Source organism: Schistocerca americana, chromosome 4, assembly GCF_021461395.2.
Source record: "Schistocerca americana isolate TAMUIC-IGC-003095 chromosome 4, iqSchAmer2.1, whole genome shotgun sequence".
Taxonomy (NCBI): Eukaryota; Metazoa; Arthropoda; class Insecta; order Orthoptera; family Acrididae; genus Schistocerca; species Schistocerca americana.
The window spans coordinates 767,742,164-767,765,678 of NC_060122.1; the positions used below are offsets into that span (position 1 = coordinate 767,742,164).

General features: G+C 39.5%; 1 protein-coding gene across 2 annotated transcripts in view; it reads left to right on the top strand.

Moving 5' to 3' along the window:
- The window catches only part of LOC124612598 (proton-coupled amino acid transporter-like protein CG1139), a 131,667-nt gene that overhangs the window by 97,670 nt on the left and 10,482 nt on the right, over window positions 1-23,515 (top strand). For both annotated transcript variants that reach the window (XM_047140881.1, XM_047140880.1), the window contains exons 5-8: window positions 3,167-3,291; window positions 15,511-15,595; window positions 17,149-17,424; window positions 19,750-19,928. In XM_047140881.1, coding sequence (XP_046996837.1) covers window positions 3,167-3,291; window positions 15,511-15,595; window positions 17,149-17,424; window positions 19,750-19,928 — 665 coding nt within the window. The remainder of the gene's footprint in view (window positions 1-3,166; window positions 3,292-15,510; window positions 15,596-17,148; window positions 17,425-19,749; window positions 19,929-23,515) is intronic.

Genomic DNA, 23,515 nt, shown 5'->3' on the forward strand with positions numbered 1-23,515 from the left:
CGTGCAATAACACTCTCAGACGAAAGGTGGCAGCACTATCGGTGGAGGGTACATCAAACGTGTCCGTGAGACGCGGAAACAGTGTGATCGTGTCGTAATAAGGGAACGGAGCGATTGATCTGACATCGAAAAAGGCGTGATCACTGGCTTTCGAGCCGAGTGTGGAAGCATCTCCGAAACGGCGAAGTTTGTAAACAGATCGCGTGCCGCCGTGGTTAATTATACCGTGCATGACAAACTGGCGCAATCCAAAACCGATACCGAAGCAGCTGCGGTACACCACACAGACCGTGGACGACAGAGGTGAACAACGGCTGCGGAGATGCGTACGAACGAATAGACGGGTAACGGCTGGGCAACTGACCGTGCAGATGAACCAAGGGCTACCAACAATTCAGCAGACATTGCTTCGTATGGGCCTCCGTAGCAGTCGCATGGTTCATGCGCCCACGTTGACTGCCGTTCATCGGCGACGAAGGCTGGATTTGCACGCAAATACCGTAACTCGACGTCCACTGAGTGGCAATAGGTGACCTTTTCAGATGAATCGCGTTTTGTGCTCCATCGAACAGATGCCCGTTGATGTGTACGGTGTGAAAAGTCTGAAAGCAAAGGGTCCAGGCCCGAGAAGGGAATGTTACAGTCTGAGGAATATTTCGTGGGATTCTCTGGGTGATATCGTAGTTCCGAAAGGTGAGTGGCTCGAAGACTTCTTAAGTAATAGAACCCAGTACGTTGTCCTCGATGGTGAGTGTTCATGGGAGGTGAGGGTATCATCTGGAGTGCCCCAGGGAAGTGTGGTAGGTCCGCTGTTGTTTTCTGCCTACATAAATGATCTTTTGGATTGGGTGGATAGCAATGTGCGGCTGTTTGCTGCTGATGCTGTGGCGTATGGGTAGGTGTCGTCGTTGAGTGACTGTAGGAGGCTACATGATGACCTGGACAGGATTTGTGATTGGTGAAAAGAATGGCAGCTAACTCTAAATATAGATAAATGTAAATTAATGCAGATGAATAGGAAAAAGAATCCTGTAATGTTTGAATACTCCACTAGTAGTGAAGCGCTTGACACAGTCACGTCGATTAAATATTTGGGCGTAACACTGCAGAGCGATATGAAGTGGGACAAGCATGTAATGGCAGTTGTGGGGAAGGTGGATAGTCGTCTTCGGTTCATTGGTAGAATTTTGGGAAGATGTGGTTCATCTGTAAAGGAGACCGCTTATAAAACACTAATACGATCTATTCTTGAGTACTGCTCAAGCGTTTGGGATCCCTATCAGGTCGGATTGAGGGAGGACATAGAAGCAATTCAGAGGCGGGCTGCTAGATTTGTTACTGGTAGGTTTGATCATCACGCGAGTGTTAGGGTAATGCTTCAGGAACTCGGGTGGGAGTCTGTAGAGGGAAGGAGACGTTCATTTCGTGAATCGCTATTGAGGAAATTTAGAGAATCAGCATTTGAGGCTGACTACAGTACAATTTTACCGCCGCCAACTTACATTTCGCGGAAAGACCACAAAGATAAGAGAGATAGGGCTCGTACAGAGGCATATAGGCAGTCATTTTTCCCTCGTTCTGTCTGGGAGTGGAACAGGGAGAGAAGATGCTAGTTGTGGCACGAGGTACCCTCCGCCACGCACCGTATGGTGGATTGCGGGGTATGTATGTAGATGTAGATGTAGCACAATGGATCAACACAAGTATGCACCTATCCTTGGGGACCATGTCCACTCCTACATGCAGCTTGTTTTTCCTCAGCACGAGGGCATCTACCAGCCGGGCAATGCAACATGTCACACAGCTCGCAATATACGTGCGTAGTTCGAAGAGGACCAGAATGAGTATACCGCACTTCTCTGGCCACCAAACTCCGCCGCGCGCAGTGGCCACGCGGTGTGAGGAGCCATGTCACGGATTGCGCAGCCCTTCCGCCGGAGGTTCGAGTCCTCCCTCGGGCATGGATGTATGTGTTGTTCTTAGCATAAGTTAGTTTTAGTAGTGTGTAAGTCTAGGGACCGATGACCTCAGCAGTTTGGTCCCTTAGGAATACACACATTTTTGAACCAAACTTCCGGTATTTAAAGCCAGTCACGAATCTATGGGACCAACTCGATCGGGCTGTTCGCATAACGGGTTCTCAAACGAGAAATCTAGTGCACTGAAGTCTGCAGGGCTCCATACCCCTATCAGTATCTTTCAGAACCACAATGACTCTTCCTGCACGTCTCGCAGCGTCTCCCGGTGCAAAAGGTGGTTATTCAGGATTGCACGAGAATTTCGGCTTTCGAGGTCGGTAGTGTCTAACGTGGATTTTCAGTCTTGCAGAGACAACATTTCTTCAGGCGTAAACCACCGAACAGGACGGCCACAAGTGTTTCATGAACGGACGTCACGTCGTCTCCACGGGGCGATCAACTGTCTACTGCAAGTCAGACCACCGTCGATTTGAATGTTAGTCTGTGGCAACCCAATTCTGCCAGGACTGTACGGAGATAAACACACCGCATCGCTTTCAAAAATGGTTCAAATGGCTCTGAGCACTATGGGACTTAACTTCTGAGGTCATCAGTCCCCTAGAACTTAGAACTACTTAAACCTAACTAACCTAAGGACATCACACACATCCATGCCCGAGGCAGGCTTCGAACCTGCGACCGTAGCGGTTGCGCGGTTCCAGACTGAAGCGCCTAGAACCGCTCGGCCACAGGGGCCGGTGCATCGCTTTCCCATTAATGTTAGCCACTCGGTGTTTAACCAGATAACAGGAAGTGTTGTAAATATTGCCTAAAATTTTGAACCAAGAAGTCACGATCGCAAAAGTTTGTGAAGTTTGTAAAGGCTTAGAAAAAATTATGTGATTGGCAGAAATCTCTATCTTTTTGCCGGCCGAGGGTTTCAATTTCGATGCAGAAGCGTCTTGCACACAACACGACCGCGCTCGGTATGATGGATCCAACACTGTATTCTCGGTACGTGCGCGCCGCCGTCTATCGAGGAATGGTAAAAGACCTCAGTAAAGGAATTTCTCGTACATTTGCACTTTTCTCATGCAGTACTGAAGCAGCTTTTGTTCTCATATTGCTTTAATCGCTCTAGTATATTTCCAAGCGATTTTAATAAACGCCGATCCTTGAGGTGACGTATTTCATTTGTTTGTTTGCAGATGGCCGCGTCGCGAGAGATGGGAGAACGCATGAAGCTGCCCCGGCAGCCTGCCTTCGCCGAGACTGTGGAGTTGTGCTTCCAGGCTGGCCCGCTGCGTTTGCGGAAGTACGCCCGCTTCGCAAGGTAAGGTCCGACAACGTCTTACAATCCGCCTACAACACGCTAACATTACCACCGTCTTTTCCCTGCCGCTCCAGTCTACTGTGGTGACGAGGGGAGAAAATAACTGTGACAATTTCATCTGCAACTTCCACTTTTAACTGACTGTTACTGTAATAAAGTTTACGCCCATCCCTCCAAGTAAAGCTCGGAATTGCGATCTGATCCAAAATATAAAAGACTCGTGGTCAGTCGTTCTTTTCAGGGTCGAACGCACCGCATTATCTACACTAATATAAGAGCCAAAGCAGTTGCTAATCCTGTTGTCTGCTATGGGCAACACCTGAGTCTGATTCGATAATTTTTTCTCAGATTTGTTAGCTGTAATAGGCTTGTTTATCCCCAACTGTCACTGCTTTCCCTGATCAATTCGGCGGAATCCTTTGGTGCTGAAGTTCCTGCTTTGCCAAGCTGAAACACAATTATCTCTTTAAAATAGTTTTATATTGCGTTTTACACGTAAATTTTTGAGAATGCCAAGAAAAATCCTACGCTTGACAGCCTCACCACTTGGCATTTTTATTGGGGCAGATCAGTATTCTCAAGTGGGTGACAAGTCGCATCAGATGGCTTGCAAACCCCATCATTCGGAAGACGTACAATTCAAAATCATTATGTCTCATTTCAAAATTTTCAGAAATTGGTCTGCCGTGGACTTCACTTTTCTCTCGATGTTTCCTATGAAGTCCGCGTGAGCAAAAACCTGATTCCATCTAAAATCGTTTGCACGCGAGATAGCTCTGTTTCTCGTGTTTGTGCTTGCTGTCTCGCATACGGATACTTCAGATGTCGTCTGCTTATAATTTTGTCGGGTATTATCAGCTGCTCTGTTTTTGTGTCAGCGTCACATTCAAGATACTTGAAGTCAGTTTCTAAAAACTATCGCTAAGAGGCTCTTAGGAGGTTAAGAAAAGACTCGTTTGTGGCGACAGACTGTACGTCTCTAACGTAAGTGGGAGAGTAGTACTGAGAACATCGGTATGTTTCCTCAAATACTTCACTATCATCTGTCCACTATGGCGTAGCATTCCATCTCCTAGTCGTACTGAAAAAATGGACTGATAACAATTAGAATTCATGATTTCAAGTAACCGTACATTGCAATTAGAGTTTTCCGTGTTTTCCCCATAATTACCCTTCATGAACATTTGTCTAGCCTTCTTCTTTTGAGCTAATGCTCACAAATGCCAACAGCAGACTGACCTATGACATCCCTCCTCATTTTATCTTCTGTGGAGAAGTTTTGGACGGGAGTGCTGCGTTCCATTTCTGATGTTGCCAAGAAATGAGATTTCCTAGGATGACTTAGCACTAGCCTATTTGTTGTTCCTTAAAAATTTCACAGTTTCTTGGTGACTGTTACAAGATATACGACAGTATGTAATAGTATGAACCATGCTATAATGTGGCACTTTCACTGTAAGTAATCACTGCCAGAAATGAAAGAACTGAAATGTGGCAGAAAAAAATGTGGGACAGTCTAAGATTTCAATCCCCCAGGTATTTGGATTTGTAGTCTAAACTTGTCCTCTTAGCACTGAATGCTGAAACTGGTTCTCTTAGTCGTTTACGATATCAATCTTTCGAAAAAATTTCGTGCTCACTTCGACAGTAACCTTGTTCAGTTTCAAGTAGGGGTAAAGACCCCCGTTCGCCACTCCTATCTCATTGTAGTATTATCATACAGCGGTTTATGCTACGTTCCTGTTTTGTGACTGATTTGATGGCATTTTTAGGGTTCTGTACCTCAGTATTGGATCACTTGGCTGTCCGTCTGTTAAGACCCCTTTTTCTCAGGAGCGGGTAGAGGTATCAAGTTGAAATTTGTGTCAAATACACACATTTATGACACACATTTTGATACCCGCAAACTCATTCGTCAAAACCTATAAGTAAACTATCTCTATATGTTAAGAGCGTAAGTCGTCCTAGCACTTATCCGGTGCCGGCCGGGGTGGCCGAGCGGTTCTAGGCGCTACAGTCTGGAATCGCTACGGTCGCAGGTTCGAATCCTGCCTCGGGCATGGATGTGTGTGATGTCCTTAGGTTAGTTAGGTTTAAGTAGTTCTAAGTTCTAGGGGACTGATGACCTCAGAAGTTAAGTCCCATAGTGCTCAAAGTCATTTGAACCATTTAACTTGTACGTTTTTTTTTCTGATTCCGTATTTGATATCAAGACGCGATACCTAATTTTGGAACATGAAAGATGTCACAAGTCTGTGAAAATATACGCTGAACTGGTTGCTTCAACGTTTGGCAACCGGAAACAGTCGTCGATGCGACTCACCAAGAAATCATTCAGCGTTGTGTGGGGATTCTGGAAGCTGGATATCGATAAACAGCTGTAGGCGGTGTATCAGGAATCGTTTTTGTTAGACTTTACATTTCTTGTCAAATGGAGAGGTGGTACCGTTTTTTAAATGGTGATTTACTATCCAGATTTGGAAAATCGTCCCACTTGTAACATCGTTCAGGTAGAAACGTGAAAATACCGTAATGACTGTCGAATAGCGCGGCGAATAATTTGTAAAGCAAAGGAACGGATAATCAGGTGCGCGGTGAAACATGACGGACCGGCGTCCATTGAAACGGTTGGTCAGGATATCTAAGGCTGGTATGACTCACAAATCTCCCCAACATGGAAAGTTGAGAACATGATTCTAGGACAAGGTCGGCAGTTACTTTGGCATGACAATGTGTTTCCACATACTGAATACAAGGTTGCGCAGTTTGCGACCAACCACTTGTTATATTTTCCTTAATCCTCAGATTTTTTTTCGGTTATTGCGTCCCTCTTTGAACACAAAAGCTTCATTTGACCTGTATCGGTCACATTAAGCGAATTACGTAGACTCACAAAGGGGGCGCTGAGAAAGTTAACTGCACAAATGATAAGTGACATCACCAGACATTTGTCAACTGCTGCCGGACAAAGGCCATCTCAAAACTTGGACGTGCACTGGCGGTCTTCATCTACATGCATCCATGTTTGTCTTGCATGTTTTCTAATGTCATCCACCCATAGTTCATCAGATCGCCGTCTGGGTCTTATATCTCGGAATTTTCTTGTTTTCTTGTGCCTTTGTCCCGCATCTGCGCAGGATCGGCATGGTTATTAGTGAATTTCGCATGGTTAATTTAAGGGATGGCCGGATGCCCTTTCTGTCGCCAGAACATTACTCTGAGAAACAAATACCTCTTTCAGTATGCGCTCAGAAAAAATCGCTCTTACGAAGTGGATAATGGATAAGTACTTGTAAAAATGCAAGTCACAGGCAGTTCCTCCTAAACGCTCCATCTGATATAGCTAGATAAGCCTACTGCTACGTCCTACAGAATGCATTCCTTCATGTGTCTGCGAAGAGTTTGCTTTTCTCACATGAAGCATCAGATTCTCTGTGTGTGATAAAGTTTCTGAAACTTTGTACATCGGCCGTCGTACAGCCCACACCAATAAGTGTAAGAAATAGTCGCCACAATCTTTATTAATAATCTCTTTTGAGAAACTCCATGTTTAAAAGTGTAAACTAGAAACAGTGATATGAGCCATTTACGTGACTGTAATAGCTAATATGCCCGATGTTTGCGAAATCCTACCATAATGTCCTCGATAAGATTTTAGTTAATTTTTGCATTGACGCAAGAAAGCTACGTAACAACAATGCAGTGCAACGGAAAGTTGGCGAGTGTGTGCTTCAGCACATGTTGTCTCTTCCTTGGCTCTTCTTAATGTCTGTTGTGACTGTTCCGAAAAAAAGTTGTAGCCATGTGGCGCGACGAGCTGACGGCATCGTGTATTTTGTTAGTGGAGAGCTACATGACATAAGCATTCCCTGATTACACAAAACGGGTGAGTAATATTGCCGAACTAAATTAAACGACACTAACCTTATTACCACGACTCTCATGCTGCAAGCTCTAATTCAACTGTCGGGGAAGATTAGGTAAGTATTACAAAATATTTAGATCCCACATCTCAGTGCTAGTCTTCTTTTTTTTCCCCCGGAACGTGGAATGGAAAAGTGGAGCACCAAACGATCTCTAAGAGCTACACACACTTCCTACAATTGCAAATACAATCAGTCCATTGCTGCTTTTTTATAAGTCCTTCATGCCATGAGGTAGAGAGGGTCCATATAGCTTTAAAAAACGCAGTAGGTCTTACAATCAGAAGCAGAATTCGTTACAAATACAAAGAACCTAGGCACCCAAACTTACATAGAAAAAAAAAAAAGAAAAAAGAAGCCTTCCATATTGTATAGAACCTGAGGGATTAAGTATTAACTGATCAATTACATCTGGAACTACAACTATACCTCGCAAGCCACTGAACCAATACTGCCTTTCTCTGTCCTATTCCATTCGCATCGCATAATGAGCGAGGGAAAAATGACTGTTCGTATGCCTCTTTACTCGCTCTAATCTCTCTTATTTTCATGATCTTTGTGAGAGATTTATGATGCTGGTGGCAGAACTGTCGCGCAGTGGTCTTCGAATACAGATTCTCTACATTTACCCAACAAGATTTCATGAGAAACGATTTCACGGGAACTAAATCATTTTTCTTCCATAGATTCCAATTGAAGTCCTTCATGCATTTCTGTTACACTTTTGTTTCAGCTGCGAGAGGATCAGCGCGTCTCTGAATTCATTCAATGTCTCTTGTTATGCCTACTTGATAAGGCTTCCCAAACCCGGAACAAAACTCTAGAAATGGTCGCATTAGCGTCTTGCATGCATTTGCTATACATATGTGCTTGACTTTCCTAGAATCCTTCTAATATTACATTAGTATTCAATGAAGGGAGTATCTTAATGATAACGTTTAATAAGATAACTTCATCCACATTCTCAAATTGAGTGATTAACTATTCAGATTTAGTTTTTCCGTAGTTTCCCTAAACCACTTACGGCAAATGCTAGGACGGTGCCTTTGGAAAGCACACGACCAATTCCCTTTCCCATTACGAACTCGTGAACCACCTGTAATGACTTTGCCGTCGACTGGGCATTACACCATAACTTCATTGCCACAGGAAACTATACAAACAGAAATGCTGTTAAAAAAATAAATAAATAAATAAAACGGATGTACGAGTGTGTGGACTCAAAATGATGTATGGACACATTTGATAAATCATGAATCTGCAGAATCAGCCTCATTTCTTTGTTGCCATACCTCGAACAAGGCATTTTATGGCGGACCGCATTTGCACATCCGTAGTAAACTGTTCTTCCACTGGCGATTAATTATTGGATTTTGTTCCTTATTACATCAGGCAGTAATGACGCTGTTCAAGATCGAAAAGTAGTAGCGCACTACGACGCCATCTCAAATAGTTCCTTAGAAACTGATCTTTGTCGTTTCATTTTTCGTCCAGGCAGTACACTTCCGCCTTAGAAATAGTAGATTACCGATAACTAGAGTTTTACCGAAGACATAATAGCAATAACCCATCCGCTTACGCACCAGTAGGCCTAATTTCAGAGGCTGCACTGTAAATTCTTTGAATATCAGCTAGTGATCTCTATCCAAATTGGGCGTCAAACTGCATCAATCTCTCTGTGCCGACTAGATGTCTTCACACTTGTAATGACGCAACTTGTTGACATTAGAGTTGGTGCCCCCGCCGATGGTGCAGTCACGGGTAACGCTTAACTTCACTACGCCTTTAATGGACTATTATTTAATGTAGTTAGTATTCTTTCAGAAGAATTTAATTCTGTTTGTCAGTGTTTGTGTTATTATTATTATTATTGGTTTTCCCTCCGCGTGAGGCGAGCCAGCGCCTCGGCCGCCTGAGGTTCGCCCGCCGAGTCTTTTGTTGCCAAAGATACTGAGAAGGCGAGCTCCACGACGGCTCATAGATACTGCTCTTTTAAAACAACACATTACCATTAATTTTTTTCCCTAATTGATTCGAAAGCTTATGAAAAAAGACTTGCATATTAGCTCAGTTGAGCGAAAAGTAATATTAATGAAGAAACATATTATATATCAGCGATGAAAAACGGACTGCATTTTTCGTCATAACGACGAGAAAAAAAAATTATAATTACGTTTTCTGTGTGAACTGCCTTTTTTCTAATCAAGCCTGCTTGCTGAACGGAAATTACAGGAAGGGAATCATTAGGCCTATACACTTCGTATCTTGCCTAACTGCAACATTGCCGTCGCGAAGTCCGCTAGAAGGCAAAAGAAAATACTTTTCGATTCTGCTTCAACAAGCGTTCACTATATCGGGTATTTCAGGTTTCTGGAGAAGAACAAAATTAACTTTTTCGAAGTTAGTACAAAAATTAGCGACAGTTCTGCTGTACCATTTCAAAATTCTAGTGAGATTTGGACACTAGCACGCTGATCGGAAAATTTATTTCACTTATATTTCATCCAAACATTTCGTTGTGGAAACGATGCCGAGAGTGCAGCAGAAATCGGTAAACTGTATACCTACCATATCAGCCAAATCTTAAAATACGTGTAATTCGTAAAATCAAGTGTCCCACACAAAGCAGACGCATCTTCCACAAAGTTGACTTCGTTTGTTCAGACATGCCACTACTAACTATAAAAAGTACGAATGAACTACTCAAGTACCACTTATGTATAAATTGATATTAAAATGTGTAAATCTACCTGCTTCCTGACCAAAGCGAAATTCAGTTTTACATTTTGTATATAAACCAATGAACTGAGTACCAGCATTTATGTTGCCACTCAGTGTCAAAGACATGTGCTCCAAATATAACATGGTACTTCTCTCAACAGAACACTAAGTACTGAGTTTTCAGAAAGATTGCCCGCACTTCTGGCTGCTACATGTGGTCTATTTTGACAACAGAGATATATGTACAAAATGACCAGTACCGTAATGCATTTTGATATCACTGTTGCAAATGTTTGTTGACTTCCTGCAGAATATACACATCCAGTAATGATATAAAGCGCACAATATACTGCTAGAGTGCTAAATATTCCGTTAAAATGTGCAGGAATAAAATCATGATAGAGACTAAAATTTGTAGCTGATCTGAAGGGATACACAGTACAGTATAGTTACAGAGATGCTTCAGGAACTCAAATGGGAATCCCTGGAGAGAAGGTGATGTTCTTTTAGAGAAACTATTGAGAACTGGCATTTGAAGCTGACTGCCACTAACATGCATTGCGTATAAGGATCATGAAGATAAGATACAAGAAATTAGGGCTGATATGGAGGCATACAGATAGTTGTTTTTCCTCCACTCTATTTGCGAGTGGAACATGGAAGGAAATGACAGGTACTGGTACAGGGTACCCTCTGCCACACACCATATAGTGGCTTGTGGAGTACCTATGTAGGTGTACATGTAGAAGGGAGAAATTATTCTGAAGTACTGCAATTTTGTGCTGATCTGATAGTTCACTGACTATTTCAGTCAATGACATTGGATTTACATAACCAGAAATAAGCTCATAGTCCTTAACCATGTACAGACACATCAAAACTTTTTGCCTAACTACAACATAGAACATTATGACAGTGACAGAAATCAGCAAAAAGATAGACCCCTAATACTCACTATGCTCTTATCTGTTCACTATGAATACCGCAGAAACATTGCACACAGATTATAATGGGCTGGCAAAGTAGACTTGTGCCCAAGATACAATACTAAAAAGTTGAGGGGCTAAATTGTTGTCTCTCTGTGGATATGTTATGTTGGTTTTACAAGTTAAGCTAAAATTTTGACCTGATCTGGATTCAAATATGTATGCAAGCCCACCAAAATTAGTCCAGTCAATACAAATAGTGCACAAACTTGGTATCCAAAAGGCAAAGAAGTAATTGTCAGAATTGGAATAAGCACTGTCATCATGACTGAAATGGAAGCAGTGTTTGTTATCTCTTAACAGAAGTAAGAACTAACAGGTGGGAAAAAAAACTTAATGCAGCAAGTTGTAGAAACAGGAGATTGAAAGCATTCTTAAATCCAGCAAGTCTTGGTCTCACATATGTTAATGCAAAGTGCTTGGGAGAAAACAGCAAACTTGACTGTGATTGCTATTTTCTTTCTGTAAATTAACAAGAACAGAGTTTGCAGCTACTACGCGACTCATTCAACCTTACAATTTGATTCATCATCCTTCATGTAGTATTGAGTATCAAGCAACACTATTGATATATGACTTCTTGATAACAGATAAAATAGACAACTTCATATTATATATCCTAGAAAGCAGCCATACATTTTAAAATCTGAAATCTCCAACACACTTTCAGAAGTAAACTTTGTACTGTGCATGAACTAAAGCTGTATATTCTGTAGATTCTGTCCATCGTACAATTGCACTGTACATAAATTCAGTGATTCAAATCCTATAATTGTTGGTAAGACAATCCACAGATAATTTACTTTTTTTGCTTGGAGCGGATAACAGTTTACCATTGGAAGTCACTTGATTGTTTGTTGCAGCTAGTAGTCAAGGAATGAACATTTGTACTGTGAAAATAAATTAATGTCATTCACTAATCATATATAATGCATGAATATAATTACAGAATGCAATGCTGTAAAAGGAGTTAGGCTATAGATGATATGTATTACTATTTGATTACACAAAACACTGCAGTATCCGGAAATAATATGTTAGGTGATTCCAAGATTTACACAATATAATTTCAATCTAAAATGGATATTGTTTACAGGAATTTCATGGGGATCACTGCTTCAGTTTCAAATGACAGATGCGTTTTATCATTAAAAACACTGATAATTTTGAAGTATTTCATTGGTACAGCACTTGCCACTTGCCAATGAAGCTGGGATTTAATCCACATCCCACAATGCTGTATTCGGTAGCTGTCTGCCACAACAGGCCTACATATAATTATGACCATAATACACGTTCTCTCCTAGGTAGTGTAAACACATCTATACTCGTGCAGTTATAGGATTCTACAGTAAATTGTAATGATCTGGTTTCGTTCTTCAGGGACAAAAAGCTAAACAATATGGCATAACACAATTCAAATTCTTTGAAACTTTCCTTGACCAATGTCAAATTTGGTCTCACTGGATTTAAACCTCAGAAATTATGAAGAGTTAATTTAGTGGTACTGAATGTCCAGTAACAACCCTCTAAGAGGTTTCCTATATGAACGTTGTGATATGAAATCTGTGATTTTAGCGCCACTCTTCCTTGAAGAAATAACTGTAGCATATGTTAGCATGATGTATTGCTGTATCAATATGTTTACCATAAAAGGTTTGGTACATAATTCATAGCATTCTCCCATTTACTCAGTAAAAATTTTTCATGATTACATGTGACAGGCAGCAGCAGAAAAATAAATACTTTTTGGCTCATAGATGACAAAGGCATTACAGATAAATGAATGATGGACAACTCCAGCCTGAACAGGAGTGGAGTAGGAAATCGCTCTTAAACTTTTATCCAGAAACTTATATAGTTTCTTATTTGTCAGTTCTTATGAATAAAATAGTCAAAATATATCTGGAGCCAAATGGCACAAAATTAATCCTATCTCACTGATTTCTATGTGTAGAATCACATCATAATTTACACTACAAACCTTTCAAACATTTAAAAATATGCTATCAAAACTTTGTCTTTTGTGGGCATCGGTCTAACCAACTGAGCAGAACTCATGCCTTGACTCAGTGTTTCAGTGTGCAGGATTTCTTGCCTACTTTCAACACTACCAAAAGATACTTTAACATTGTGTCCACAACCACAGTAGGGATGATGGACAGCTTTGGACTGCATAAGGAGGGGGTAGGAAATTGACTCTTTTTGAGGGAATAACCACAGTATTCACATGAAATGGTTAGGAAAACAGAACACCTCAATCGGAATGGCTGGACTGGGACTAGTACACTCGATTTGAAGCAGGTTTTTCACAAAGTGTTAGGAACATGTAAAAATCAATGCTAAAGATTGTCTTCACAGTAAGCACCAGACATCAGTCTTAACGATGAAATAGCTTTTCCTTAGGTGCAAAAAAAAAAAAAAAAAAAAAAAAAAAAAGGTGGTTGTCTTTAGGTTCAGCAGACCATACTGCTGGCGAACATGTTGTGTAAACTGATTGGGGATATCCCAGCTAATGACCTTATCCTAAAGCAACATATTCAGAAAATTCTATCGTCAAAACCCACCGTTCATAATGCATTGTGGTTGCATGCCCATTATCTCTGCAATGTCAGTTAATAAAAACTTTTGTTCACTAAGTTGACAATGAAGTGGAATTATGAGGAGCTGACAGATATACATCTCATGCAGCATGGAGTGATGAGTAGTGTGTAACAGATCAGAAATGCACTGTTGATTGATGGCTCACACTTTGAACTCATGCTGTAACCATGCAAATGTCTCAGGTTCAGAACACAGTTCTATTTTTGTCCATGGCACAATACCATCACTTAATAAGATATTAATTATCTGTATGTGGATCAAATCATGAGCCAGGTTGGAGATGTTAATAATAAAGTCAATCTGTCATCTTTTAGATAGGATTTTTACTTTACCAACGCACATTTCAAAGCATGGCATCATCAGGGCTTCAATTAGTTATTATATGACTGTCATTGTGATGTCAACACTCCAGAAACTTTTACATGTGGAAATAAGTTATTGAGTAACTTATACCCACAAACTTGTATTCAACATGTTATATATCACTGTACAATCAAAAGCGTCTGTGAAGGTTATTTTGTTTTAGACCTGTTCAGCTTGGGATGAATCTTGTTACATTGAAAATGACTACTGCTAACAGATTAATGCTGTTAGGGTATGGTACAAGTGTAAATGGGAGCTAGTATCTCACCAATAAGCAGTTTACAGCATTGAAAATCTGAAAGAACATATGGATTTTATAAAAAGTGGAACAATTGCTTGAAATGTCACAAAATGTTTCTAAACCATTGCCAGGTAATTGTAAACAACTTACGAAGAGAAAAACCCTGAGAGTGCTTCATTATTCTGTTGTTGAAGACCCATTAGAAGAACAAATTCTTGATGTAAGTTCAGAGGAAGATTGGGAATCATATAGAAGAAATTAAATGGAAGTGTTAGCAGCATCTACAGAGAAGGAAAAGAGCCAATCAAAATCACAGGAGAAACTGAAACCAATAAGCAAGCAGATAGTGTGTTTGTAGTTACTCTGTATGAAAATAAACATTACCCTAGTGTTATTGAAAGTTTTATCAAATATGGTGCAACCATAAATATCATGATGCTATCTCTTGATAACTGGAAGTGGCCTGTAAATAAAAAGATACTTTTTCATAAATGATATGATATAGTTGAAGGTATAAACCCCTCAAGATGGTTAAGCAAAAGAGGTATTTTCCCAGTGCCAGAGCTGGACAACTCCAGCTCGGTGGTGATAAAATTGTGCAAAATATGTTCCTGGCATAGTCAATGACGTTTTGACACACCATCTTACCTAATGAAGCACTGGTCTTTTCTTTGATAACAAAATAACACTACCTTTATTCATGTTTGTTACTTTTTTTACATTTCAAACAAAAAAAGGTTGCACTACCCTGAATTTTTATTATTTTTGTCCCTCCATTCCCAAAATTACATAAATGTTGATTTACTATGATCTTGTAAGGTAAAAACTAATTTTAAAGAGGGTAACATTGTCCCAAGCTGTTATCCTGTCTTAAAATAATGTTTATATTATGGGGTTACTTTGCTCCAATTATTAAAACATTATAAAATATCAGATATAAATCTTTGGTATCTTAGTATGTTATTATATGCTTTGTAAATTCTAATCTCATTTCCAAAATTCATTTTACAAAACCAGTATGCATTATATGATTTTGTTTGAAAAAGTCTCCAAAAGTGGATCGAAGTAACCCCACTTTACGTTATATGAATTTTACTGATTTCTGTTGTATATGACAACACAGTTAGGTAACTTCCATGTGTTGTTGACACTTCTATATGAGCACGTTCATGTAACACTGTAAACAATGTGTGGAAGTTACTTGTGTAATGTGTGAATTTCATCTCTTGGCTAAACTAATGCCAGCAATGTTAAAAAGTGTGCAGCACCCCTCCAGAACAGGTGCTGCCTAACGGCAAGCACTGATGTGAGTCTTAGTGATACAGTGGACACAACGCAGCCTTCTCTCAGCACAGGTTCTAATGACATGTTTTTAATCCAGGTGGCTTGTTGATGTCTTCCTCTGCATAACCCAGCTTGGCTTCTGCTGTGTCTACTTTGTGTTCGTCGCCAACAGCATCAAGCAGGTAGATGTTCACACTTTTTTTTCTAAAATCTTGTCATCCACAGCACGCCATTTTATCCTAGAAAATAGTTTCTGAAGTACCAAAACTGTTTACTCGATGAACCCACAAAGCTTGAATCCACCCCTGAGAGTGAGTAAATTACACGCTCTAACACTTTCAGTTAATCTCAGATATGCACCTGACTAACCTACAAATTGTTCTCTTTTATTGTTCCATTTTAAATCATTTCTCATCTACAATAGCAAATATTTAGCAGTTATAATTATTTCTACTGATCGGCATTCATGTACTCAAACAATAATGGTTTGTTTCAACTATTTATGTGCAAAACTTTAGATTTATTAATGCTTTGAGTCAAATGCCATTCCCTGCACTAAACACCAATCCCCTGCATGTCTCCCTGCAGGTTTTTCTGCATTTCACAAGTCTTTTAGAGTCACACCTTCCTGTACACAACAGAATCATTGATGAACAACCTCAGAAAGCCTCCAACATTATCCATCAGATTTTACATATATTTCATATCTTGAATGGAGCAATTATTTCTATTCACTAAAACTCATTCACAAGATGGTGCAATATTCTGTAAGCTTATATTTTGAAGTTAAAAGTTATCAGGATTTTGTACTGCATGACTGGGATTTTGTACCACATCATTCTTTCCATAATATTTGAATCAATATGGGAAACATTCTCCTTAAATTGAATTTGTGAAATTCTGACATTGCACCACAGTGGGTGGCCTGTTTCCAGAGTAAGGCCTCAGCAAAAGGCCAGAACATTGGATACAAAGATTCTGGAAAGAATGGTGCAGTACAAAATCATGAAAACTTGTAAATAATTGAGAATAGCTGCAAAATACTATCTCTTTAAGTTCATATTTTGATCACTGCGAGACAGTGTGGAACACTATCAAATATCTTCCGGGATTCAAGGAACACAGAATCATGCTGGGCACCATTACTTTTAACTCTCTAGGTCTCATGAACTAAAAGAAGAATCCAAGTTTCACATAAATTCATTTCACATAATCCATGTTCTTTCCAACAGGTGAGATATTCATTCTGTAAAACATTCATACTACAGAAGCACATAAGTTGTTCCATAGTTCTATAACATTGGTAATCTAGGCCTCTAATAATGTTCATCATCCCAACGAGTTATTCTGTAAATAAGAATGATTCCTCAGTGCACCACATTGTTAAGTGACAAATCATAAACTGCTACTAGAGAGAAGCAATTTGTGTTGGATAATCATAACAGTACATTTATCTCATTAGATCCATTAGCCTTCTGTCTGTCAAGTGGCCTGAAGATGGGGTGCTTTTTTTTCTATTCTGTTATCATGTATTTCAGCATCTGTCATTTTAACTTTTATTTGGTAGCTGAAAGGAATTTTTTGTGCAATTTTTCAAAAGTAGATCTTTTGTGTTAACTTGTATCTGTATGACTGATCATTGAGCAAATGGTATTTCCTAAGTAAGATCTAGTTGTAAATGGCTCAGAGGTTTAGAGAGCACAGTGCCTACTGTAACGTCCTGTTCTCCCTGCAGGTGGTCGACGAGTATGCGACGCCATTGGATGTGCACATCCACATGGCGCTGGCATTCGTGCCCATATTGCTGAGCTGCTGGATCCGCTCACTTAAGTTCCTGGTGCCAGTGTCACTCTTGGCAAATGTGTTCATGGCAGTTGGTGTTGTGGCCACCCTCTACCGGGTCTCCCTGAATCTGCCCAGCATTTCAGAGAGGGAGCTCTTTATCTTTGACTGGGCCAAACTGCCTCTCTTCTTTGGGACCACCATCTATTCCTTTGAAGGAATTGGACTGGTAAGAGACCTATTAAAGGTGCACACTGTTTATTGATAACATGTTTCTTTGTTTGCCTTTTCTGGGAGTAGTTCATGGCAGGAAGTTTGTGCAGGGGTGTAAGAGTTATAGACCACAAATAATGGTATGTGAATCAATATTGCATATCTTTTTTCCCCTGCTGATCTTGCGAGCTAGGGATCATGTGGCAATTTAAATTCCTTCACATTGGCTCTTTCTCTTTATCTCCAAAATTCTTTTAGCTTTTCATTGTGCCTCTTCCTTCAGTCTTCAGATCACTCCCAATCACTTCTCTTACTGCTTCCACTTTGCAACCCATCTAAATGTGACACTTTCCTTCTGAAAATCTCTCTTTTTGCTTCTTCTTCAGCTTTTATGTTGTGTGCTTCTAAATCTTTAACTTCTTTGACAGCCTATTGTCATTCATCCTGTATAAACATTAAAAAATATCAGTCTTCTTTTCCTTATTGTTTCTGTTATTATTTTCAGATGTTGATGTATTTCATCAATGTTTCTTATTTTCCAGGCTTCTCTAGTCCTTATTGGACAATTTTTTTCCTTGTGATTATTCCCTCTAATATTTCTAGTTTATCTAACCTATAATTCAGTGCCAAGCACTGATCTGCATACAAGCATTCAGGTCTGACTAACATACTCCAATTTATTCTTTTTGCAATTCATGATATGTACATTTTATTGTCAATATTTTTTATTCTATGTAGAACTTCCATGTTGTGTATCTTTTCATTTATAAAAGATTTTTGTCCAACCCATGTTCTTGGATTCTCTCCTATATAATTGAATTGTTTAAGATTTTCTATTTGACCTATATCTTTCTGTAACAATTTAGTTGCATTTTTTCTGTAAGCAGTAAATTTAGTACTCTCTGTAGAAATTCTTAAACCTGCCGTGTCACCGTCCTGTTTCGAGAGTCTGACTTGTATTTGTGCATCTGCTGGATTTTCAGGTAGTACAGTAAAATCATCTGTAAATATCAGGCAGTTTAATTCAATACACTGTTTCTTTTTTCCCCACTTCACTGGTTAAGATATTCTTTTAATTTATCATTCCAATTTTTATAATTTACATTAACATACATGGGGTTAAGCCTGCACCATTATCGCCTCAAATAAGTTTTGATTCTTTAAAAATATTTGTGATTATTTTTCATCTACACAAACACTGACAAGGTGGCGCACGAAACAAAGACCGACTTCATACATGTATTGACTTTTTGTCTTTAAATGGAAGCATGGTCCTTTTTTTTGCATCAGAAGAGCAGATTGGTGTATCACCCAGATCTTAATGCCACTCTACAAGGAAACTTGTGTCGCCAGGTTGAGATGCAAAGTCTTTTGAGACCTGATCTACATGGACAACAAACCTAATCTACATAGACACTGGCTCCACTGTACTTCAGGCTATCCCTCAAAAGGGCAACACACTACTACTGAAGTATCTCTGGCCTTTAAGAATACATGTTTTGTTGAGTATGTCATAAACATCATGTACTGCTTGCCTCAGCAGTGTTAGATTCCACAGAGAGTGGAGTAAATTTTTGGCTGATGCATGCCATTCAGAAGGCTGGAATAACATCTGTTTTTGTATACATTCTGAATATATAAGGTCCAAAAGTGTGGCTCATTGACTAAGTTGCAGACTACCAATCAAAGGGTCTCAGGTCTGACACCTGGTCAGTTGTAGGACTGTTATTTTTCACTTATCATTTTTATGAACTCTGGCAATGTTTGTTAATGTGAAAAATGGCAAGATGCACCACTGCTTGGATTTATTCCTACACTGTAGTTCTCCCTGTAAGTGCCTGGTTGAGTCCGTTTAAGGACCAGAGGGGGCAAGGGCATACCACCTTCAGTAGGACCATGCCTATTAAACCACTGTGCTGTTCAAACCAATCCTCAGGTTGATGACAGCTTTTTATGGTCCTAATCAGAAGTTCAGTTTGTGACATCCAAAATCCACAATGCCTGAACAATACCTGAGCAACAATGGTATAAACATTCAGCCTTAATCTTTAAAAGGAGACCAACATAATGGCAATATGTCTATTTTTAGCCAAGTCATTGAAATTATTTTGACAGAAATTGTCATTTATTGCCTTCCCACTTTCTGTTTTGATTTCAGATGTTTTCACTTCTAAAGACATCCTGTACAGACAATGTCCCAGAATCCTGTTTCTTTAATTTGGTGTACATGAACCAAGTTGTGTGTTAGTGTGTCAACTACACTGACATATTACGTCATATGATAGAGGACTTGAAGCTTTCCATCACAATGATTCTTAAGCAGCATCTACCCATTCCACAGATCCTTCCACTGCAGATGCAGATGAAGAAGCCACACCAGTTCTCGATGCCTCTTGGAGTGCTCAATGTGGGCATGAGTATTGTCTGCTCCCTTCTGGTGGCTGTTGGTTTCCTGGGTTATCTCCAGTATGGTGATGATGTCAAAGGATCAGTTACCCTGAACTTGCCACAAGATGAAATGTAAGTACTGTACATCAAATGCACCTCTTCACTTATTTACTGTTTTATTGTTAGAAGACTATTATTTCTGGTACTCGGTTTTAAACCAGGATGCACGGGAGATAATTTGAAGTTGCAAAATTCCTTCCAGGTATACAATATATTGAGAGTTTCTTATATCAGTTGACCAGTATATGATTAATTACTTCTCTACACAAAATAACCTACTTCTGTAATGTTTAATATTACCATTTCCTTTGTATGTTGTAATTACATTATTCCTTCAAACCAGCTTTGCTGTTACAGTACAGGATTGTTTTGTATCACCCAATCTGCTTTTCTAGTATTTGTTATTGCATTTCAACTGTACATCACACAGACTAAGTTTTGTAACATATGGATACATGTAATGTGATTCTTCAGTTTCTCTTGACATATCAGTTGATTGAACAGTCTACTGAAGTACTGCAAGTCCATAGTATCTCATGGACACCGTTGGACACTACAAACCAGCAATGCACCATGGACTTTTTGATTATTGTATGTAGCTCATTATCAACACTATCCAACTGCAGCACTTTACAATCCTTACACTGTACTGCAGTGTTATCCAAACAAGCAGTGTGGCCTCCAGATTATATTGGTGCATTAATGTTTGTCTGAAATCTTCCTTCCCAGAATTTGTTTTCTTTACATTTTGTAGTCCAAATATCTTAAGTGCATTATCACCATACAACACTGGTAATTTACTTCAATGGTAAACACAGACATGCTGTCAATGATTTGGGATTTTAGGGACACATTTCTCATTTTGCTTTTTTATTTTCAGTGCTAAGTTTTGGTAAAATACAAACAGAGATGTGAAAGTAGAGAATGGTTCTTTAATAAGTGGTACATATTTGGGAATGGGGGCAGATAAATAAAGCTATGCCACAGTATTTTTGGAAAACTATACAACAGGTTCCTATATACAGGTTGACTGAAACCTTTGGATAAAAATCCTGTTCATGGGAAATGAGCCCATGAGCCTAGAATGAGCACTTTGAGATAAAAGAGCTAATGGTCAGAAATGAATACATGTATTTTTTATTAACATAAACATTTTACACCTTCCAAGAATCCAGAGTCTTGCAGCTGTAACATTGAAAAAATGCTCTCGGGATTCCAGCTGCATCAAGTGGTTAGATGCCACGATCTTATGACAAAGCTTTCCTTGGCCATTGTCACATGGAATAACTGCTGATGGGCTGTTTGTATTCCATTATATACTCTAGCTGCTGGCTGTGACATCACCGGTATGCATTACATCGCCATATATTGGTATATGTTGGCTCTACATTTGATGCACACACTTTAACTTCACATTTGCTGGATCCAGTGCCACACTGCTCTGCAGGTCACTGTTTCTATTAAAGGTGTTGTCAGTGATTTTTTATTTTGATGGATTCTTTAATTATACAATACCAGAAGCTTTAATGTGAGCCATAACAGAGATTTCATCACATAGAATCCAGTGACAGTTTTCTAGAGCATACTCAACTAAAGTGAGTTTTTCAGGGTAGCATGCTCCTTCCCACATAGTTCAACACAGCACATTGTTTGTCCTGCAATCTATAAAATACTTTGGGAGCACTGTCAGTCTTATGTTAGATATACAGTGTGCATTCTAGAACAATGTAGGACGGAGTGTGAGGGATTTTATCAGCTGTTCATCCCAAAAAAAATGTCCTTAGGCTGAGCATGCTCTAGAAATTAGACACTTTCAAATGTGATGAAACCTCTGCCGTGGTTCACACTAATCACTTCGATGACTGTGTGCTTAAAGAAACCATCAAAATAAAAGTCACTGATGATGCTCTTAATACAGACAGCATCCTGCAGCTCAGCATAGCACGGGATCCACCGATCACAAAGCTGAAGCGTGTACATCGAATGTGGAATCAATAAATATCCACATGTGGTTATGCCATGAGCACCTACAATGTCACACCTGGCTGCTAGAGGGCACAAGGGCATACTATCAGCCCATCAGCTGTCAACTCACATGACTATGGCTACATAGAGCTTGGTCGAAAGTTGTAGCATTCTAATCTCTCAATACAGCTGACAGCCTGAGACCATTTTATTCAATTTTACATGTTGTAGCAACAACTAAAGGTTAGGGTAACTGTTCAATGTTCAAACAGCCACAGTGTAAGCATTTAACATAATCTGGTGGCAAGACTGAACTCACGGTTCAACATCATTTAGCCCTATTGCTTGCACGCATTGTTTATGAATGAATTGTTGTTGCAGCTCCATGCTGCATTCTTCAAATTGTAGGTTTGATGAGAAAACTAACAAGTGCTTTTTGATGAATCTTCCACCATGTGATCCAACACTATCATCTCAGATTCCACTATGTGAAAAATTTTGTCAAGAACCTTGGTCATATTTCTGTGGTTTGAGTAACCAAGTTAATAATGAGTTTATATATTTGTTCCCAAACATTACACACATTTCTGCAAGTTTTGCTCCATCCTCAATAACTAGCTATAAACTGTAAACAGTGAAACTCCACAAACACATCAAATAGGATTACATTTGGTTACCAGTTTTGACATGTGACAGTGAAATATGGCAAACGCAAAAAGTTTGCACACTGAACAAAGGAGAATGCACATTGTGAATTAAATAATGGTTAACAAACAGAAATGACCAGAAAATGTAGCTATGACTGAAAAGAAAATGAAATAAAGGTGGGCAGGACATGTACCCATGAAAATGGATGGTAGATAGGGCAAAGAAGTTCTTTGCCTGACTCCTGAGAGAAGAAAAGACGGTGACAGTGATCTGATGAAAGAAGAATAAGTGAATAAAAAAGCAAGCAGGGCAGGCATGGATTAATATAGGTAAAGAATGTAATGAATGGACAAGTCTAGAAATGACCTTTATTCAACTGTGGAATCAAAATGTCTATTAATGCTGCTGCTGACAATGATATCCAGAAAAAAATAAGAAGCTGGAAACAGTTTGAGTGGAAGAAAGAAAATATGAAAAGAATACTGGAGGTGCAGGGGGATAAAAGGGAAGAAAGAAGAGGAAGTGAATATAGGAATTGGTTAAGATACCGATCTTGTTTTGAGAAGGAGCAGAGTTTAAACAGCTGTCCAGAAATCCTGGTTTAGGCACTCAATGGCCATCATAAATCACCTCAGGTGCCAGACGTTCACAAGCTGGAAATGATTGACTGGTTTCCAGCATTATCTAGAGTTGTGGTATGAAAAACGCTGCCCACAGCTGATGTGTGGTTGAGGAATGATACAGCAAATATGACTGTCATGTTAGTCACACAGATCTCCAGTTGTTTCAACATCCATGGTCTCTGAGGGCTATAGAAGTATTCTGGAATCTTTACTGCAATCTTCTGGTCACTGTCAAGGTGCTCTTTTGTACTGATAGTTCCTTTTCTTACCACATAAACAATGATCAGCAACCTAACATGTACAGTGGGGCAGCATTGTCTGTCTATTCCATCATATGCCCACTGAATATATTTGTCACATAGTATTTTACAAATTAGTATCTCTGTTAGTGAAAGGACTCTTTTGCAAATCTGTTCAAATCAG